Here is a 15,613-nt window from a genome sequence, read left to right on the forward strand (position 1 = left end):
AGTCCTTCCTGTAAGCCTTGCATATAAGTATATTTGCAGATGTTGCTAGACCATGATGAATTCAATGAGCCATTTGTGGCCTAATGGAGAAAACAGGACCAACTTTTGCAAAGCTTCCTGGGCTGGCTGCCCCGATGAGATCCTTTCCCCTCCAGATGTGCATGGGAGGGGGGAGCTTTTGAAAAGGACCATGGGAAGGACCACAGCTCAGTGGCAGAGCCTCTGCTTTGCCTGGAGAAGGTCCCAGGTTCGATCCCCTGCAGCATCTCCAGGTAGGGCTGGGAAAGAATCCTGCCCAAAACCCTGGAAAGCCACTGCTGCCAGTCAGTGTCGACAATACTGGGCTAGATGGAGTGATGGTTTGACTCAGTGTAGGCAGTTTCCTACGTTCCTATTTAAATCAGCCCTTTAGTCAGAACCACAAGGCCTAGAAACTTAAGGAAGGGCCGTGGCTCAGTGGCAGAGCCCCTGCTTTGCCTGGAGAAGGTCCCAGGTTCCATCCCCAGCAGCATCTCCAGGTAGGGCTGGGAAAGAATCCTGCGTGAAGATCCCAGGTTCAATCCCCACATCTGGAAAAACTCCTGCCTGAAACCTGCAGAGCTGCTGCCACTCAGTGTTGGCAATACTGGGCTAGATGGATCACGGGTCAGTTTACAGCGGCTTCTTATGAAAAGCCCGGAGTAGGAGAATCTCAATGCAAATGTTGGCTGGCCAGTCTAGGAGGTGCTTCACCATTGCCCCAAATCCCTTCTGGCTTTGCTCCTCTTATGCCTCCTTGCCTCTCCTCCCTTAAGGAGATTTCAAGAGCATCTGGTGAGCATTTCCTGAGCCAACCACTTGCTCCTTCCCCTGCTCAGGCAACCCCGCAGTTCGGCCTCTTTCCTTCCGAGGTATGCCCTGCCAGGCTGCTGGAGAGGCACCCCGGGGCCGCTCTGCTTGGCTGCCTCCCCAGGACCTCTCGGAGACTCGCTTCTGATCGAGAGCCTTAATGGCTGAGTGACGACTCCCTCCGGGGCCCCTGCCAAGAAATGCCGCCCCTCTCCCCTGCCAGCTCTAATTGCACCGGTTCCGTTGGCGCGTTGTTCTCGGTGGACCTCCTCCGGGTGCCAGTTAAGTGCCTGGAATGTTGCAGACATCAGGGGCCCTTTCACGTTAGATGTGTTGACGGCTCAGACGACCTAATGCCGTCGATTCCCAAGCTGGTCGTTGGTAGCAATGAGCCGTGGGCGCCGGAATCCAGTGTGACGCCGGTGCTTCCGGGCTGGCTAGAGACAGCCTGTTCTACTCACGGAAGGCAAAAACCATCCATGAGATAACACATGTTGGTTCTCCGGCAGGAGCTGGAAGACGGTAAGCTCCATCTTGTGGGGCCCTGAATGGATGAGAATGCAGCCCCCCCTTTCCCCCCCATGTCTTCCCCCAGGAGAAAATACAGAAGGGAAGCAGTCTGGTGCCACTGAGCCCATGGCATGAACTGGCCCTTTAGATGCTTGTTCGTTCTCTCTAAGCCCCACATTTCATTCTTTAAATATACTTCTTTAATTCATGTTTTATCAGCTTTAAAGTTACTGGCTTTTACTGCTAGTAGCTACTGTAAGCCTTAGGAGAGGCATTCCAACCTCTTAGGACAGGGGGAAAAACTGCACAGGAGCCAGGAAACCAGCAAACAGTTGGTGGTTGGAGGAAAGGGGGAGCTGAAGGACGGGTTCATAGCAAACATTAAAGCAGAAAGAAAGAAAGAAAGAAAGAAAGAAAGAAAGAAAGAAAGACAGACAGACAGACAGACAGACAGACAGACAGACAGATGGAAGGAGGAAGGAGGAAGGAAGGAAGGAAGGAAGGAAGGACGGACAGATGGAAGGAGGAAGGAAAAAAGAAAGATAGGTAGATGGAGGAAAGAAAAAGATGGGAGGAGGAAGGAAGGATGGAAGGAAGAAGAAAGGAAGGAAGGAAGGAAGGACAGATGGAAGGAGGAAGGGAGGAAGGATGGACGGGTGGAAGGAAGGAAGGAGAGATGGAAGGAGGAAGGAAGGAAGGAAGGAAGGAAGGAAGGAAGAAGAAAGGAAGAAGGACGGGAAAAAGAAAGATAGGTAGATGGAGGAAAGAAAGAAAGATGGAAGGAGGAAGGAAGGAAGATGTTTGCAGCAGTCAAATAACACTGCAACACATAACACATACAGAGAGAAAACCTACTTACTCTGCAAGTAAAATACCCCAACTTTGTCAGAGTCAGATATAGGAATGTAGAGAACCATTTCATATCCGGGAGGCAGGCGGTCAGGCCCTTGCGTTCTCAAGATCATGCGGGACATGTCTTCCAGGTCTGGGGGTTCAAGGTCAAGGCCCAGGAAACAGCAAGAAAGGAGAAGGGGGGAAAATACATGAGGACTCTGGATACATGGATGTCCCTGAGGGTTTTTCTGCACAAAGTGCTTTGGCTAGGACCGGTAGGTTGGACTCCCCCAGCCCCCCAGGGCCGCCAACCCCCGCGCAGCTCAGGCTAGCAGCACAAGCAAGTGGCATAGGAACAGCCATCGTTTGAACACGGACCGTGGCACCCCGATGCTAATCGAGGCTCCTTCCTGGGTGCACTTCACATCCCGCTCCCAAATCTTCTGGCTGGCAGGAAGTAGCTCCCCCTGTTCATTAATGATGGTAAACAGCTGCATTAATACGCCAGTCAACAGCCTAATACGCTGCCTCCTGGCCCGCGTGCAGCAAAGAGGCTGAACCTATTGTTTTGTCCCCCAACGTCCTCTGGGAACCACCAGCACAGCCTGTCCTTCCTGTCCCTTCCTCTAAATCAGGGGTGTTGAAACTCTACCACTGAGCGACGGCCCTTCCCCTAAAAATAAATTAAGACTCTAGCCCTCATGGTTCTGTGTAAAGGACGGATCTAAATAGGAAGCTGCCCTCTACCCAGGTGGGCTATCGGCCTGCCTGAGTCCCTGTTGTCTACAGGGGTGTCAAACCTCTTTCAGCCTGAGGCTTTGTTTCAAAGAGGCTCTCACAGGCCTCTTCGAAATACCAAAAACTCCAGCATATTCAAGTGTAATGCTCTGACCGCCAGTAACAAAGCTTTAGGAGATGCACTTCAACTTTTTAGAATGGGGGGGGGACTACACAAAATATGGGAAATGACCAAATGATCGGTGTTTGGTGGAATGGAGCACGGCTTCTGACAGACTCTGGATCGGAGCCCCAGGAGGCTGGATTTAGCCTCTGGGCCTGAAATTCTGCACCCCTGTTCTAAATCTAAGTTCAGGGCATATCCATAGTGTGCCCGTATCGGTTTTAGACCAGTTGCAGCTCCCTCCCAAGAATTCTAGAAATACTGTTCTGGTGAAAATACTGGGAATTCTTGGAGATCCCTGCCTCCACCGACAGAACTACAGTTTCGGGGGGTTTCTGGGGGAAAGGGACGACCCTTCCTTAGCGTCCAAGACTGAGTATGGAGAACTGCAGAGGAAGATTCTCCAGGGCCCAGTTGGGAGGAACCATTCAAACTGGTTAAATACCCTATGACTGGAAAACACCCCAATGTTACTTCCACGCATGGAATAGTATTTACAATGGGGGCCGTGACCGTCGGGTTTGCAAGGGTTTTTTCCATCAGCTGAGCTCTCTGAATCCCCAGAGGATCATGAGATGGGCTTCGCGTACCTCCCTTGCAGAATACTTTGTCATCCTGGCAGTCTTCCACACCAGTGAATGGGTTTTCCTTATCGCAGTTCACCAGCAAGATGGCACCGTGTCCGTTGGGACCCCAGGTCCACGTACCCTGGAACAGCAACGCTTGAGTTTAGTGCATGGAACATGGATTCGTATAAAGCGGCCTTCTCCACACTGATGCTCCAAAGATGCCTTGGATTGCAACTCCCATCATCCACAGCCAGCATGGCTGATGGCTGCTAACGGATTGATTAAATCTGCATATGTTTGCATATGAGCGGAGACAATACTTCTGAAGAGGGAAAAACATTTAATTTGTGTCTGAGATGAGATACGCCACCTATCACGGTAAGCATCATGTGAGAAGAGGTGTTCCCTTCTTTGGGAGAGTGGATTAGGAATGCCTCTTCCAAGATGTGGCTACCCACTCGTGGGTTTTGCAAATACTTGCATCGAAAGCAATTTGAAAAAAGTTGGTGGCCCAATTAAACAGGGGGCTTCTTTTTTAATCCATTGAAATGTTGTAATCTAAATGTTTTAGTTAATCCTGCCCACCTTGGGCCCTCCAGATGGGTTGGACTGCAACTCCCATCATTCCCAACCAGCATAGCTGGGGATTATGGGACTTGCAGTCCCACACATCTCGAAGGTGCTCATTTGGGAAAGGCTAGCTTAAGAGACACCAGTCCAGAAAGTGGTGCCCTCCCTGTCCCTAAAAGCACACATCCAAGGAGTGTCCATGTCTAAATGACGTTGTTTTTTGGTGCACCTCGGGGTCTTCCTTTAGGCTCTGTCACATGGAACATTATACATTGGTAGGCCCAAAGGAGAAAGAGGTCTCCATCAAGGGAAGAACGCAGCTGAGGGATCACCAGCACAGCAGGAAGGCTTGGAGGAACGCTGGGGATGGAAGGCCTCTGTGCCAAAATATGCCCGTGGGGTGAGGCAGCCCTTTCGTACAGAGTGTCCCAGCCTTTCCCAAGGAGGGAGGGGGATTGTTCCTGGTAATTTAAATGCCTTGCAGGCCTCAAGAGCTCCAACCCTAGGTGACCTCGGTGGGGTTAGAAGAAAGCTCCCCTTCCCCCGGGGCCTCGGGGGTGGAGTCCCATGGCTGGGAACAGGAGGTCTGTGTGGCCACTTCAGGTCTCTGAACCCTGCAACCGTGTCCCAGAAATTCAGGTGTACATAATAAATAAACAAACGCCTCAAGCATGTCTCGTTGTGAAGCCTGCGCACGTGTTACCTTATTTGGGTTGTTCTTCTCCACCACCCCATCACGGTCTGCATCCACGTCCAGCGAAATCGCTGGAAAGACAAGACCAGTTAGCAAGCCTGTCCTGTTTCTCGGGAGCACTATGAATTCTCCTGCACCTGCAACAGCTGTGTGGCAGGGGCAGGCCAGAGGACAGGTCCATCTCAACAGCGGAGGGGTGGCACCTAAGGCTGGGAAGACCTTACACAGACTTACCTGGGAGTGAGCCACCTTGCAGCTAAGTGACGTTAGACCCTGGACATAACAGACTTATGGGGGCCCCTTGAGATGGCCTTGAGTGTTATTTCAGTCCGGAAGCACCCAATCACATTTCTCCTCTCTCCACCACTTCATGTTTTGCGACTGCTTCTACATCCCTGACACATCCAAGTAACCACAAAACAGTTTGCCGACACTGGTAAAAATAATAATATTCTGAGCACGTGCAGGTTGGCATTTTAAGCTCCCTTAAACCACAGCACCATCATGAGCAGAGGAGTAAAACGGAGTTGGCACTTGCTGCCCTCATTTGCAAGAACCTTCGGCTCTCTGAGAGATCGTTTGGGGGGCCCCGGGCTGCAGGGGCCAGGAATTGGGCTCCAAGGTCCGACCCCAGCTGCCCCACTGGCCACAGAGTGGCTTATGTCAAATTAAATTGGTATATAATTCTGATTCTTTATAGCAGGGGAGGGAAACTGCCCCCTCCCCTCCCCAAGCCCCACCTGCTGGCGGAAAGGAATCCCCATTGGAGGGCAAGAAGCGCAAAGGGGAAACCCTTTCGTCTATCCGAACAGAAATTGGAGATAAACTGAGGATTCCCCCACACCACTCAGCTGGGGTGTGTGATCTGGGCCCTGGACCAAAGGTGACTGCCCTTCCCCGCTTTAAATGTTAGCTTCTTTCTGGATGCAAATCTTTGTCCCTTGAGGGAATTGCAACAACATGATGGCTGCAGTCTTCATGATGGAGAACCTCCGAATTTCAGGGATCAGTGGGAACAGACACCCATTTGGAGTCTGCAGATGCTATACAGGAGCAGGAAATTAATTATATATATTTTTAAAAGGCACTGTATTTCCAAAGAAGCAGGGCACTGTGTGCCCATCAGATAATTCAAGTGTAATTCTTGCATTTTTAGGACCCTTTAAGTGTAACTGTTACTTTTTTAAGGCCCCTAGCGCCTATTTTCAAATTTAAACAGACTGTTTAAATGCAACATGTAAGCCAAAATAGCCATTAAGGGGGATTTGCTATTAAAGAAAGAAAAACTAATAAAGAGAGGATATCAGTAAGTAAAGCATGTACAGAGGCGGTGTGTCTGTATATACCAGTTGCTGGGGAACACAAGTGGAAGGGCGCTGTTGCACTCATGTCAGACTCGTGGGATTCCCACAGGCAGCTGGCTGGCCACCCTGGGAACAGAATACTGGACTTGATAAGCCCTTGGTCTGGCCCAGCTTTAGGGCTCTTCTTATGTTCTTATGACTTCCCCTGCCACCACCCCTCTGGCACTGGAAAAGAAACTGCCATGGTGCAATTCACAGGAAGGCTATTCAAGGGGCAATCACTCCCTAATCTCCTGGATAGACTCAAGAGGAAGGATTAAAATTGGCTGATCCTGCAAACAAACTTTTGTTCAAGGCTGCCAGGGACCTTTTATTGACTGGAACTTTGTGAGCAGATGTTCTAGAACATCGGAAGCTGCCTTCTACAGAGTCGGACCCTTGGTCCATCAAGCCTGGTATTGGCAGCGCCGACCGGCAGCAGCGGCTCGCCAGGGTTGCAGGCAGGATTCCTTCCTAGCCCTGCTTGGCGCTGCTGCTGGGGGTTGAACCTGGGCCTTCTGCCTGCAAAGCGGGGGCTCTGCCACTGAGCTATACAACCTTAGTCACAGAGAACGGCGCTGATGGATGACATAGTGCTCCGCTAAATGCTGCAGAGATTTTAATTTCACTTCCACGTAACTGCAGAAAATGATTCCTAACAGGCTCTGATATGAAAGCACCCGTGGAGACCGGGGCAGCCAGGCTGGAGGAGGGAAAGGGGGGCCAGCAGAAAGGGGGCCAGCAGAAGCACATTGGCAAGGACAGCCCCCGAGAGCCTGGTTCACAGGCCCAGGAACACCCCGCCCCGCCCGTGCCTCCAAGGAGGGCAACCCTCAAGGCTCCCGGCAGCATCTGGGGGCTATCATGTGAGACAATCCGGGCATTGCTGGAAAGCTGTTTTGCTGCTGCCTTGGTGACAGAAGGCACAACCCGCCGGGCTACAGTTACTTGGGAGGGACTGTCGCAAGAGGCATGGTGGGAGCAAAAAGACCCTTTACAGAAACGGCAGGGGCAAAGTCGACAAAGAATATATCCCATTACCATCACCACTTGGCTGTAGGGCAGGGGTGCGGAACCTCAGGCCGGTGGGCCAAGTCTGCCCGCCTGGGCTCACATTCCAGCCCTCTGAGGCTCCATGCCCCCTTCCCACTTGCAGGTTTCCTGGGTTTTGTGCAATTTCCCCCCATTCTGAATGGTTGAAATGCCCCTCCGAAGTCTCAGTGACTGGCAGGAAGAGCTTTAAGCTATGGTATGCTGGTATTTTTGGGATGTTTGCTCCACCCCTTTTGCCTTTGGCCATGGCCACCACGGGAATGCGGCCCCTGAGAGCTTCTCCGGAATGGAATTTGGCCCCCGAGCTGAAAGAGGTGGGAAACCACCGAATGATTAGTGGTCGGGAGAAAGGGGGTGGGCCTAGGGGAAGGGGGTGTGGTCCGCTGGGGAACAACAAAGCCTGGATTTGGGCCCCAAGCCTGATTCCTGAACCTCTGGGTTACTGGATGTGATGGCACACCACCCAACATCCTGTCTGACGTCACTGCAACCCCGAAGGCTTAATCCTGCTGCCCCAATCCTGGATTAGTAGGGAGGTGGCTGGGGTTACTCTGTGGTGAAAGCACTTTGCTCACGCTCGGAGGTACTTTGCTGCATGTATGGCCCAGGGCCTGGAACTCCACCAGGGAGACCAAAGATGGGGAGGGCGCTGTCAGCGAGCACTGCGGTCTGCTCCTCCGCTCTGTGTGTCCTTGTGACTTTTAACACTTACTACAGCGGGACGGAGGGCAAGGTGGTGTAACAGCCAGGGCCAAAGAGGCGGCCTGTGTCCCTGCCCTGTTGTCTGAGGCAATTAAGAAGCTGCCCTTGTTACATTCAAGAGCCGAAAAGCTGCGAGACCTCGTCTGATTCTTTTTAAGCAGCTGGCAAAAGCTGGAATAATTTGCTACATAAAACCGAGATAAACAGGATTACTGGGGGAGCGGGGGTGGGGGGGAAGGTCTCTCCCATTCCAGGGAAAGCCAGGACTCACCGATGCCAGTCAGGAAAACGCCCGCTTGGTCTATGGGGTGGCTGCTGTCCTCACCGTAATAGCCGACAGTTACCTGGAGAGGGGAAAACATACAGTGGCGGGTTAGAGTTCAAAAGGAAAAGAAAGGAAAAGGGACTGACGGAAAAATGGCGACAGAGTGGGGTCAGAGCCTCCCATTCTTGAAATAACTGTCAGGAAGCACCAGAACTGCCTTGAGGGTGGGGGCGTTTGGGGGGGGGAATGCCTGCAGGGGTGGCAGCAGGATTTTCCTCTGCTTTCTCCTGGCATAAAATCATAGTCCGTTCCACAGTAGCGTCCTTGGGCGATAGTGAGGCACTGCTCTCTTGTAATCCAGGAGAAGCAGAAAGGAAAAACGAGGGTTGCACATGGGACGTCATAGAGCACTATATTTGCCATTAGGATCCCGCACAGCCTACGCACGTTTACTCAGGAGCAAGGCCCATTTGGTTCAGCCGGATGCGTGCTCACCCTTTCCACAATCCCCGATTCTCTCTCTACTTCCAAAGGAATTGGCCCTTCTAGTAGGGTGGCCAGGTGTCCTCTTTTACAGAGGACAGTCCTTTATTTGAAGGGCTATCCAAGGACCATCCTCTCTTCGAAGAGCTGTCCAATTCCAGATTAAAGGTAAAGAGCCATAAGAAGTGTTGCTCATCAACAACAGCGGACCGCAGAGGCAGGAACACCAGTCTCCTGGCCTCTGTCTTCCGCACTACACTGAGATGCAGTGTATTTCTATGTTAATTAGAATAACAGTTCCTAGACTTGAATCTATGCATATAAATTAGCATATGCCAATCAGTTGGGGCCTCTTTTGTGGTGATGTGTTTCCCCTTTTCCGGCGATCCCACTTCCTAGCGCTTGGGGATGGAGAAGACAAAAGCGTCAAGCCTCTCTCACTTTGTTGTCGTTGGCCTCGGTGCTGGGTCGGATCATTTGGATCCTCAGGATTGTCTTGGGGTCCAGCGGCCATTGCTTCCCACCGTTTGTGGGCGCTGGATCCACTCGGTCGCTGGAAACCACTTCGACCTTGACGTCATCCGAATGCTTCACGCTGAATGTTATGGCTTCGGCAGGAGCTGCTCTGTAAAAGGAGAAGGAAGGAGGCTTGTGATGCAGCTACAGAGAAGACAACCTGCCCTGCAAGGCTTTCTTCACAGGGAGCTGTTATCCTGCGATTGCGATGGCTCCTTCACGGATGTTTGCGGGCTCTTCAGATGACGCCGTGACCCTCCGGGGCGTCTCCTGCACTAAATGCCCTTTGTTCTGTTTTTAAAGAGATCGCAGATAATGAGCTACCAAATCACCCCGTTGTGCTCCACTTGAGTTCCCTCCATGAAATGAGGAAAAGCGGCAAGGAGAGGAACGGGATCAATGAAAGATAATGGAAGACTCAGATATGGGGAGAAGGAGGGGGGAAGGAAGCACGTGAAAAAGGGAATCGTCGTGATCCTGCATCTAAAATGGAAGCAGAAAGCCCCATTTTAAATGCAGGATTTTAGGCTGGTGTAGAGATGCCCCAAGAGTCACACCTCCTTCCCCCAACCATTGAGGTTTTTGTGGCTTCCTGGCTTTTGCGCAGATTTCCCCCATTCTAAAAGGCTGAAATGCCTCTCCTGAGGGTGAGTGACTGGTGGGAAGGGTTCTAAGGAATGAACCACTGGAGCGTGGCCCATTGGGCTGAAAGAGGTCAACACCTCTGGTCTAAACAGTGGAAAATCTCTCTCTCCATGTGTATGTGTACTAGCTCAAGTCTTACAATCACTGAGAAGATGCTGAAGCTTTGACAGCTGCATCTTCGGATTGATTGACTGATTGGTTATTGATTTGCTGCCCCAGTTCTTACTACAGTGGTCACCCATCTGTGTCTGGATTGCCCCTTTCGTGCTGCAGGCAAGACAGAATGCTCCCACATAGAAAGAGAACAGTGCACAGATAATGCTAGCTTGTCAGGGCTAGGCTAAAATTCTCCTTGTGCCTGACCTGCTAGCTTTCTGCATGCAGGGAAACATTTGTATATAAAGGATCATTCAACCATGTGAGCCCCACCTGCAATCTGAGGTGATATAGCCCGGCGCCAGCTTGCAACCTCAGGGAGAAGCGGCCACCACAGTTGCCTAGGTGAAATATGCTTTTGAAGACTGGGATTCCTCAGGACATCTGGAAGGCGCCAAACACATCCGGAGGAGGCCCTGCAGAAGCCTGCTCTAGAGTCGTTCCCAAGAGCTGCAGCAAAAGTACCCCTTCCTGCTGTCTCAGATCTTTCCGTGGGAAGGACAAGACTGGACGGGCAGTGCTACCTGCGCTTCTCTGATCCGAATGGTATTTTTTGAGGGATACACACACACACACACACACACACACACACACACACAGAAACCAATCTGTACACACATGTGCTCAAAAAGATCCCAAGCAGGGTTAAGTGCCCGGGCTCCAAAGATGTCTCTGCTAGCCAGACAGATTTACTAGTGCCACAGCACAGATTGACAGCATTCTTAGGATCTCACAGAGGACTGCGTAGCACCCACTTTCCTTCCCTTCCGCCCTCCATATACCGGGCAGCCTTTGATGATTCAAGACAGACACTGATACTGGCTCCAGCCCACACCTGAAGCCCCCTCTTCCAAATCTAGCCCAATGTCAACTAAGCTTATCAAGCCAGTCCAAGGCACACATCTCTCTTGGCCATCTGGGGCGATTGGTCTTGGGGCTCTCCCACAGTTCAAGGTATTTTCATCCATTTATTGTATGAGTTCTAACTGATTGCTCAGTCAATTACTTGATTATACTGACATATCAGTAAAGATAATACTTCTCAAACAAAAAGCAGACCTCCTTTGTTTTTCGATGATACACGTATTGTTTTGCAGTGCAGAAAGGATCCTCTTAAAAAAAAAAAATGGGAAAGCCCAGTCTCTCCTTCTCACATATAGGAGGGAAGCGTTTTAAGATGGCACTTTCCGTCAACAGTTTTCCACATACTTGTGTTAAAAATCATATATTTTTAGTTAAAAACCTGCTGCCCGATTAACCAGGACACCATTTTAACTGATCCAAAGTGTTGTTTTAATTGATTAAACGAACCGATTAATTAATTACATGTTACAACCCTAATCTATTTATATATTATTACGTAGATGCAAACCAACCATGTTCCAAAATGTATTCCACAAAGGTGCTTCATAAATCTGCTCTTCTCCTTCAAATACAGAACTATGATGATAATTTTCTTGTTCTTCCTTTGGATATTCTTTGGCACATCCTCAGCTGAGCCTATCCTGCAAGGTCTCCTTGCAAGACATTAGATCTTAGCAATAACCCTTGCAGAACCTGAGCTGTTGCAAGACTGAAGCAAGAACCTCAAGTACTCTGCAAATCAGTTACATGCCAAGCTTTGCTGAACAGGAGCAGCTAGACAACTCTGGTTTAGAAAGTACGATATTCAGCTGAATGAAAATATTATTGTAGGCATCCTCATTTTCCTGTGGGCTACTTTCCGGCACTTGACTGGAACTCCATGGGTTTCAAGGTCAGGGGGAGTAACCTGAATCCCTTCTTCGTTTGGATTTTTGGAGTCTGCCCGGCCTGCCTACTTCACTCTTTTGGGACTCATTGCATAATACCCATGGCTTCCCAGGTCTATTTTAAGTGCTGCGTCAACCATGCCTCCTGACAGTGGCAGCTGGGCATTGCATTAGCAAGAGACACTGTACCAGCCCACGTCAGCTCAGCCACTGAAAGGAAGCAGTTGACACAGCAGATTGTGCCCGGTCGAGGAACCCTGAGCATTCGGACACACTGCTTAAGGCCGGTTTGCAGCACCAAACATTTACCTGGGAACTTCCATGACTGATGTTCTATGTGCTACTGACTCAGAGAAGTTCACATTCTGGCCAGAATGTCTAAAAAGCCACGAGGAGGCCGATGTTCAGAAGCCTCCCCAAATCTTCACCACAATTTCACCCATACGTGGAAGCAAAGGGAAGGAAATCAGGGTAGACGCTTTGAGCCGGGGGTGCAGAGGCCAAGAGGACAAATCCAGCCCTTTGAGGGTCCCCAATGGCCATGTCCTGTTCCCCTGGCCATGCCCCCTTTCTCCCAACCACCAATCAGCTTCCTGGCTTTTGTGCACTTTTCCTCCATTCTAAAAGGTTGAAATGCCTCTCCGAAGGCTGTAAGAGCTTTAAGCTAAATATGCTGCTATTTCGGCTCCTCCCCTTTTGCCTCTGGCCCTGCCCACCACTGGAGAGCGGCCCCTGAGAGTTTCCCAAAATGGATTTCAGTCCTCAGGCTGAAAGAGGTTCCACACCCTTGTTTTAGCGGTAGGGAGGAAGAAAATGTAGCCTGCACAGACATTCCTTAAAGTCCTTTAGGCTGCAAAGTCTATTAAACATTTCCTTAAACCGAACTGGTATTTGCCAACACTGCTTTAAGAACACACACGACAATGATTGGTGCAGGAGCCTGGCATCTGCAAATGCCCTGGCAGAGAGCCTGGCATAAACGGCTCAATGAGCAAATGAACAAAGGACAATCAGCTGCAAAGAAGCATTTGCAGTGACAGGAGAGGCTTACACAGGATGACTGAGCTCTCTTGTTATGGAAGAGGGTTTAGCAATGTAAACAGCCGATGAGGATGGGCAAAGGGCACCCGAAACGGCAGCGCTCACAGCCTCTTAGCCCCGGACTGAGCACCATTTCCAAAGCAAGGGCTGGGCCTTGCATCAGCCAACCGATAGGCCTCTGAGCGCTGGCAGACTGCCGGCTGTCCCTCACCAACAGGGAACCGTTCCCAGCTCCCTGCAACATCCCTAGGATGAGAGATTACCAAGTCAAACAGCAGCGACTCGATGGCAAATTTGAGTCCCGGTTTCTCTATCCCCGGAAGGTACCCAGCACTAGGGATTCTGCTGCTTTGAGATGTACAGCCTCTATTAGAAAAATATGAAGCTTTTCATGGTTGCTGAAAGAGCCCATCCTCATTTCATGGAGGACAGACAGGAAGAGCTGAATTTAAACCCTGTTTTACTATTCGGACTCCTCAGCCCCTGGAATACGGAATCTGAGCGTGTGCAAAGTGCCTTTCTTGCTCCACTGAGCAATAGCTACCTGAAGCCCCGAGTCTACAAATAACTTGCTCCCCGAGCCCAGCACCTTTTCTCAGCAGAAATTAAGTTCTGCCCGGAGGCCTTATGCCTTTTCTTTTCCTTTTTTCCCTCCACGAACTCTGACAAATGATAAAAGTGCATTGATCACAAGGATACATGTGTGGTCTCACACTTCAGTGGGCAAATGTGTCCCTGACTGAACAGGGCTTCTGGCACTGCTTGTGAAAGTGGATCCCACCTGAAAAGGCAGCCTAATTTTGTTAAAAAATCAATAAAATAAAGAAATAAGTCTGCCATACAGTGCACACTTCCCTGAGCGCAAGCCCAGTTGAACTTACTTTGGAGTAAACACACATAGGATTGCATTGCATGGCTCCCCAGAATTTAGCAACAAAATCCACCGCCAAGTCACTACCACGGCTCTGCTCTGCTCCTGGAATGGGTGAAGGTGTGCCTCTGAGTATATGCAGAATGCTTCCCCCTCATCACTGAGTAACTGCAACCAGCTCTTGAAGATATTGGATCAAGGCTGCCAGGTGTGCGGGCTGCGTGTGATTTCCACGCATTTTAGAAATCTAGTGCAGCCAAGTAATGCAGACATGCAACTAGAGTCTTAAGAAAGATTGGGGGGGGGGGAGTAAGTTTAAAATCTTTTGGATCCTTGAAACCTGAAACGGAGGACGCAGAAACAGGACCTCTGGCAAATCTCCTCATCAGCACCAGGGGCTGACAAGTCACCACTCCATCTCTGTTACCCAACACACAAAGCCAAGATGCCCCTGGGTCATGCAAGAATTTAAGAATTCAATCGTGCCACAAAGAGCTCTGTCTGACTCAAAAGTGGCACACTCCTTCGCCAACAGAAGTCCTCCCCTAATCCCTCTGTTCCAAACTCCTCATCAAATGTTTTCCAAATGTTTCAGAGATACCAAGAAAGTATATTTCAAGCCAATGAATGGAAAGGAAGGACCCCTCCCTTTTAAAGCCAGGCCGCTACACCGAGAGGGGGTTGCGTGGGCACATGATCTGTGGCAGGAGGTTTCTCTTGGGGGAAAGGGTGCCAGAAACTGCATAAGGTACAACATGGGCGGGGGGGGGGGGGAATGAAGTTGTAAGGACCCTTCACCACCCAGATGGAAATTTCAACATGCAAGAATCCAAGCAATATTGTAGACGATGCAGGATGCTGCCTGTGGGGGATGCACATATAGTGGGGGATGCAAAGGGGGACCTGGATTCACATTATGGGGGGGGGGGGCAAAGGAATTAGAATATTGGGCTGTCAGGCAGGAGAGAGTCGCTTTGAAAGTATTCTATACTGGGGAACAATTGGGGCTAATTTTAAGGGTGCGATAGGGATTGCCTGCCCCTCAGGTGGGGCGGGGGGGGGGTATGCCAGATCTAAGGAATCTAGCGACACTGGCGGGAGGGCGCTGCAAAGAGAAATCTATGCACAGGTGCAGAGGTCTTTGGGCTGCCTGCGATATGCGGGGGGGGGGGGTCGTCTTCCCAAACTGGGGCGGGGGAGAGCGAACATGTCACGCTGGGGAGGGGGCGCTCGTTTTCCAGCGGCTAGCTCCCTGGGGCGGGGGGCAGGCCGCCTCACCCATAGACGTCGGTGGAGAGCTGGGTGCCCACCACGCAGACGGCCTCGATCCTGTTCCCGAACTGCAGGCGGAGCGTCCGGTCCCGCAGCATCCCGCCCGCCGCGGGGTAGCGGCCCTGGGCAAAGCGCCCTGCTGCTGCGCGGCGCGCGGCTCCCCGTCGTCGCCCCGCGGGCGCCCGGCTCTGCCCTGGTCCCACAGGCGGGCGGGTGGCCACTGCGCCGCCCCGGCCGCCCGGCGAGAGCCAGCCTCGGGCGCCCCGCCCCGGGGCGTCAGCCGAGGCCGCCGAACGAGCCCCCCTCGCCGCGCCCGCCCGCCCCGTCCCAGCGCCGGGCGGGGCCAAGCAGCCCCGGGCGGTATTTCTGGCCGGGGGAAACGCCTGGCGGCGCGCCGAGGCACGGTCCCGCGGGACGGCGCCCCCGGCTGTCGCCTCGCCTCGCCTCGCCTCGGCGGCGGGGCCCCTGAGCAGCTGCAGAGCGCCGCCGGGCTCCCGTCAAAGCCGCGGCGGAGCCCTCGCAGGTGCAGAGGGGGTCACCCGCGGCACTGGCCAGGCTGGCGCAGCGGTGGGCGGAAGGTGGTCCCCAGCTGATGGGGCTTCAGCGCCC

The 15,613-nt window shown here is 51.8% G+C and overlaps 1 protein-coding gene across 1 annotated transcript in view; it reads right to left on the reverse strand.

The window, feature by feature from the left end:
- The window catches only part of LOC146335172 (protein-arginine deiminase type-2-like), a 45,540-nt gene extending 30,265 nt beyond the window's left edge, over positions 1-15,275 (reverse strand). The window contains exons 1-6 of the mRNA XM_084822029.1: positions 15,011-15,275; positions 9,194-9,377; positions 8,276-8,348; positions 4,916-4,977; positions 3,664-3,781; positions 2,198-2,323 (exon numbers count right to left, since the gene is read on the reverse strand). Of these exons, the coding sequence (XP_084678155.1) occupies positions 2,198-2,323; positions 3,664-3,781; positions 4,916-4,977; positions 8,276-8,348; positions 9,194-9,377; positions 15,011-15,102 (655 nt within the window). The 5' untranslated portion in view covers positions 15,103-15,275. The remainder of the gene's footprint in view (positions 1-2,197; positions 2,324-3,663; positions 3,782-4,915; positions 4,978-8,275; positions 8,349-9,193; positions 9,378-15,010) is intronic.
- Positions 15,276-15,613: the final 338 nt, after the last annotated feature.

The sequence above is a fragment of the Heloderma suspectum genome, chromosome 15, assembly GCF_057233095.1.
Source record: "Heloderma suspectum isolate Gila_16-S chromosome 15, 16-S_ref, whole genome shotgun sequence".
NCBI classification, from domain to species: Eukaryota; Metazoa; Chordata; class Lepidosauria; order Squamata; family Helodermatidae; genus Heloderma; species Heloderma suspectum.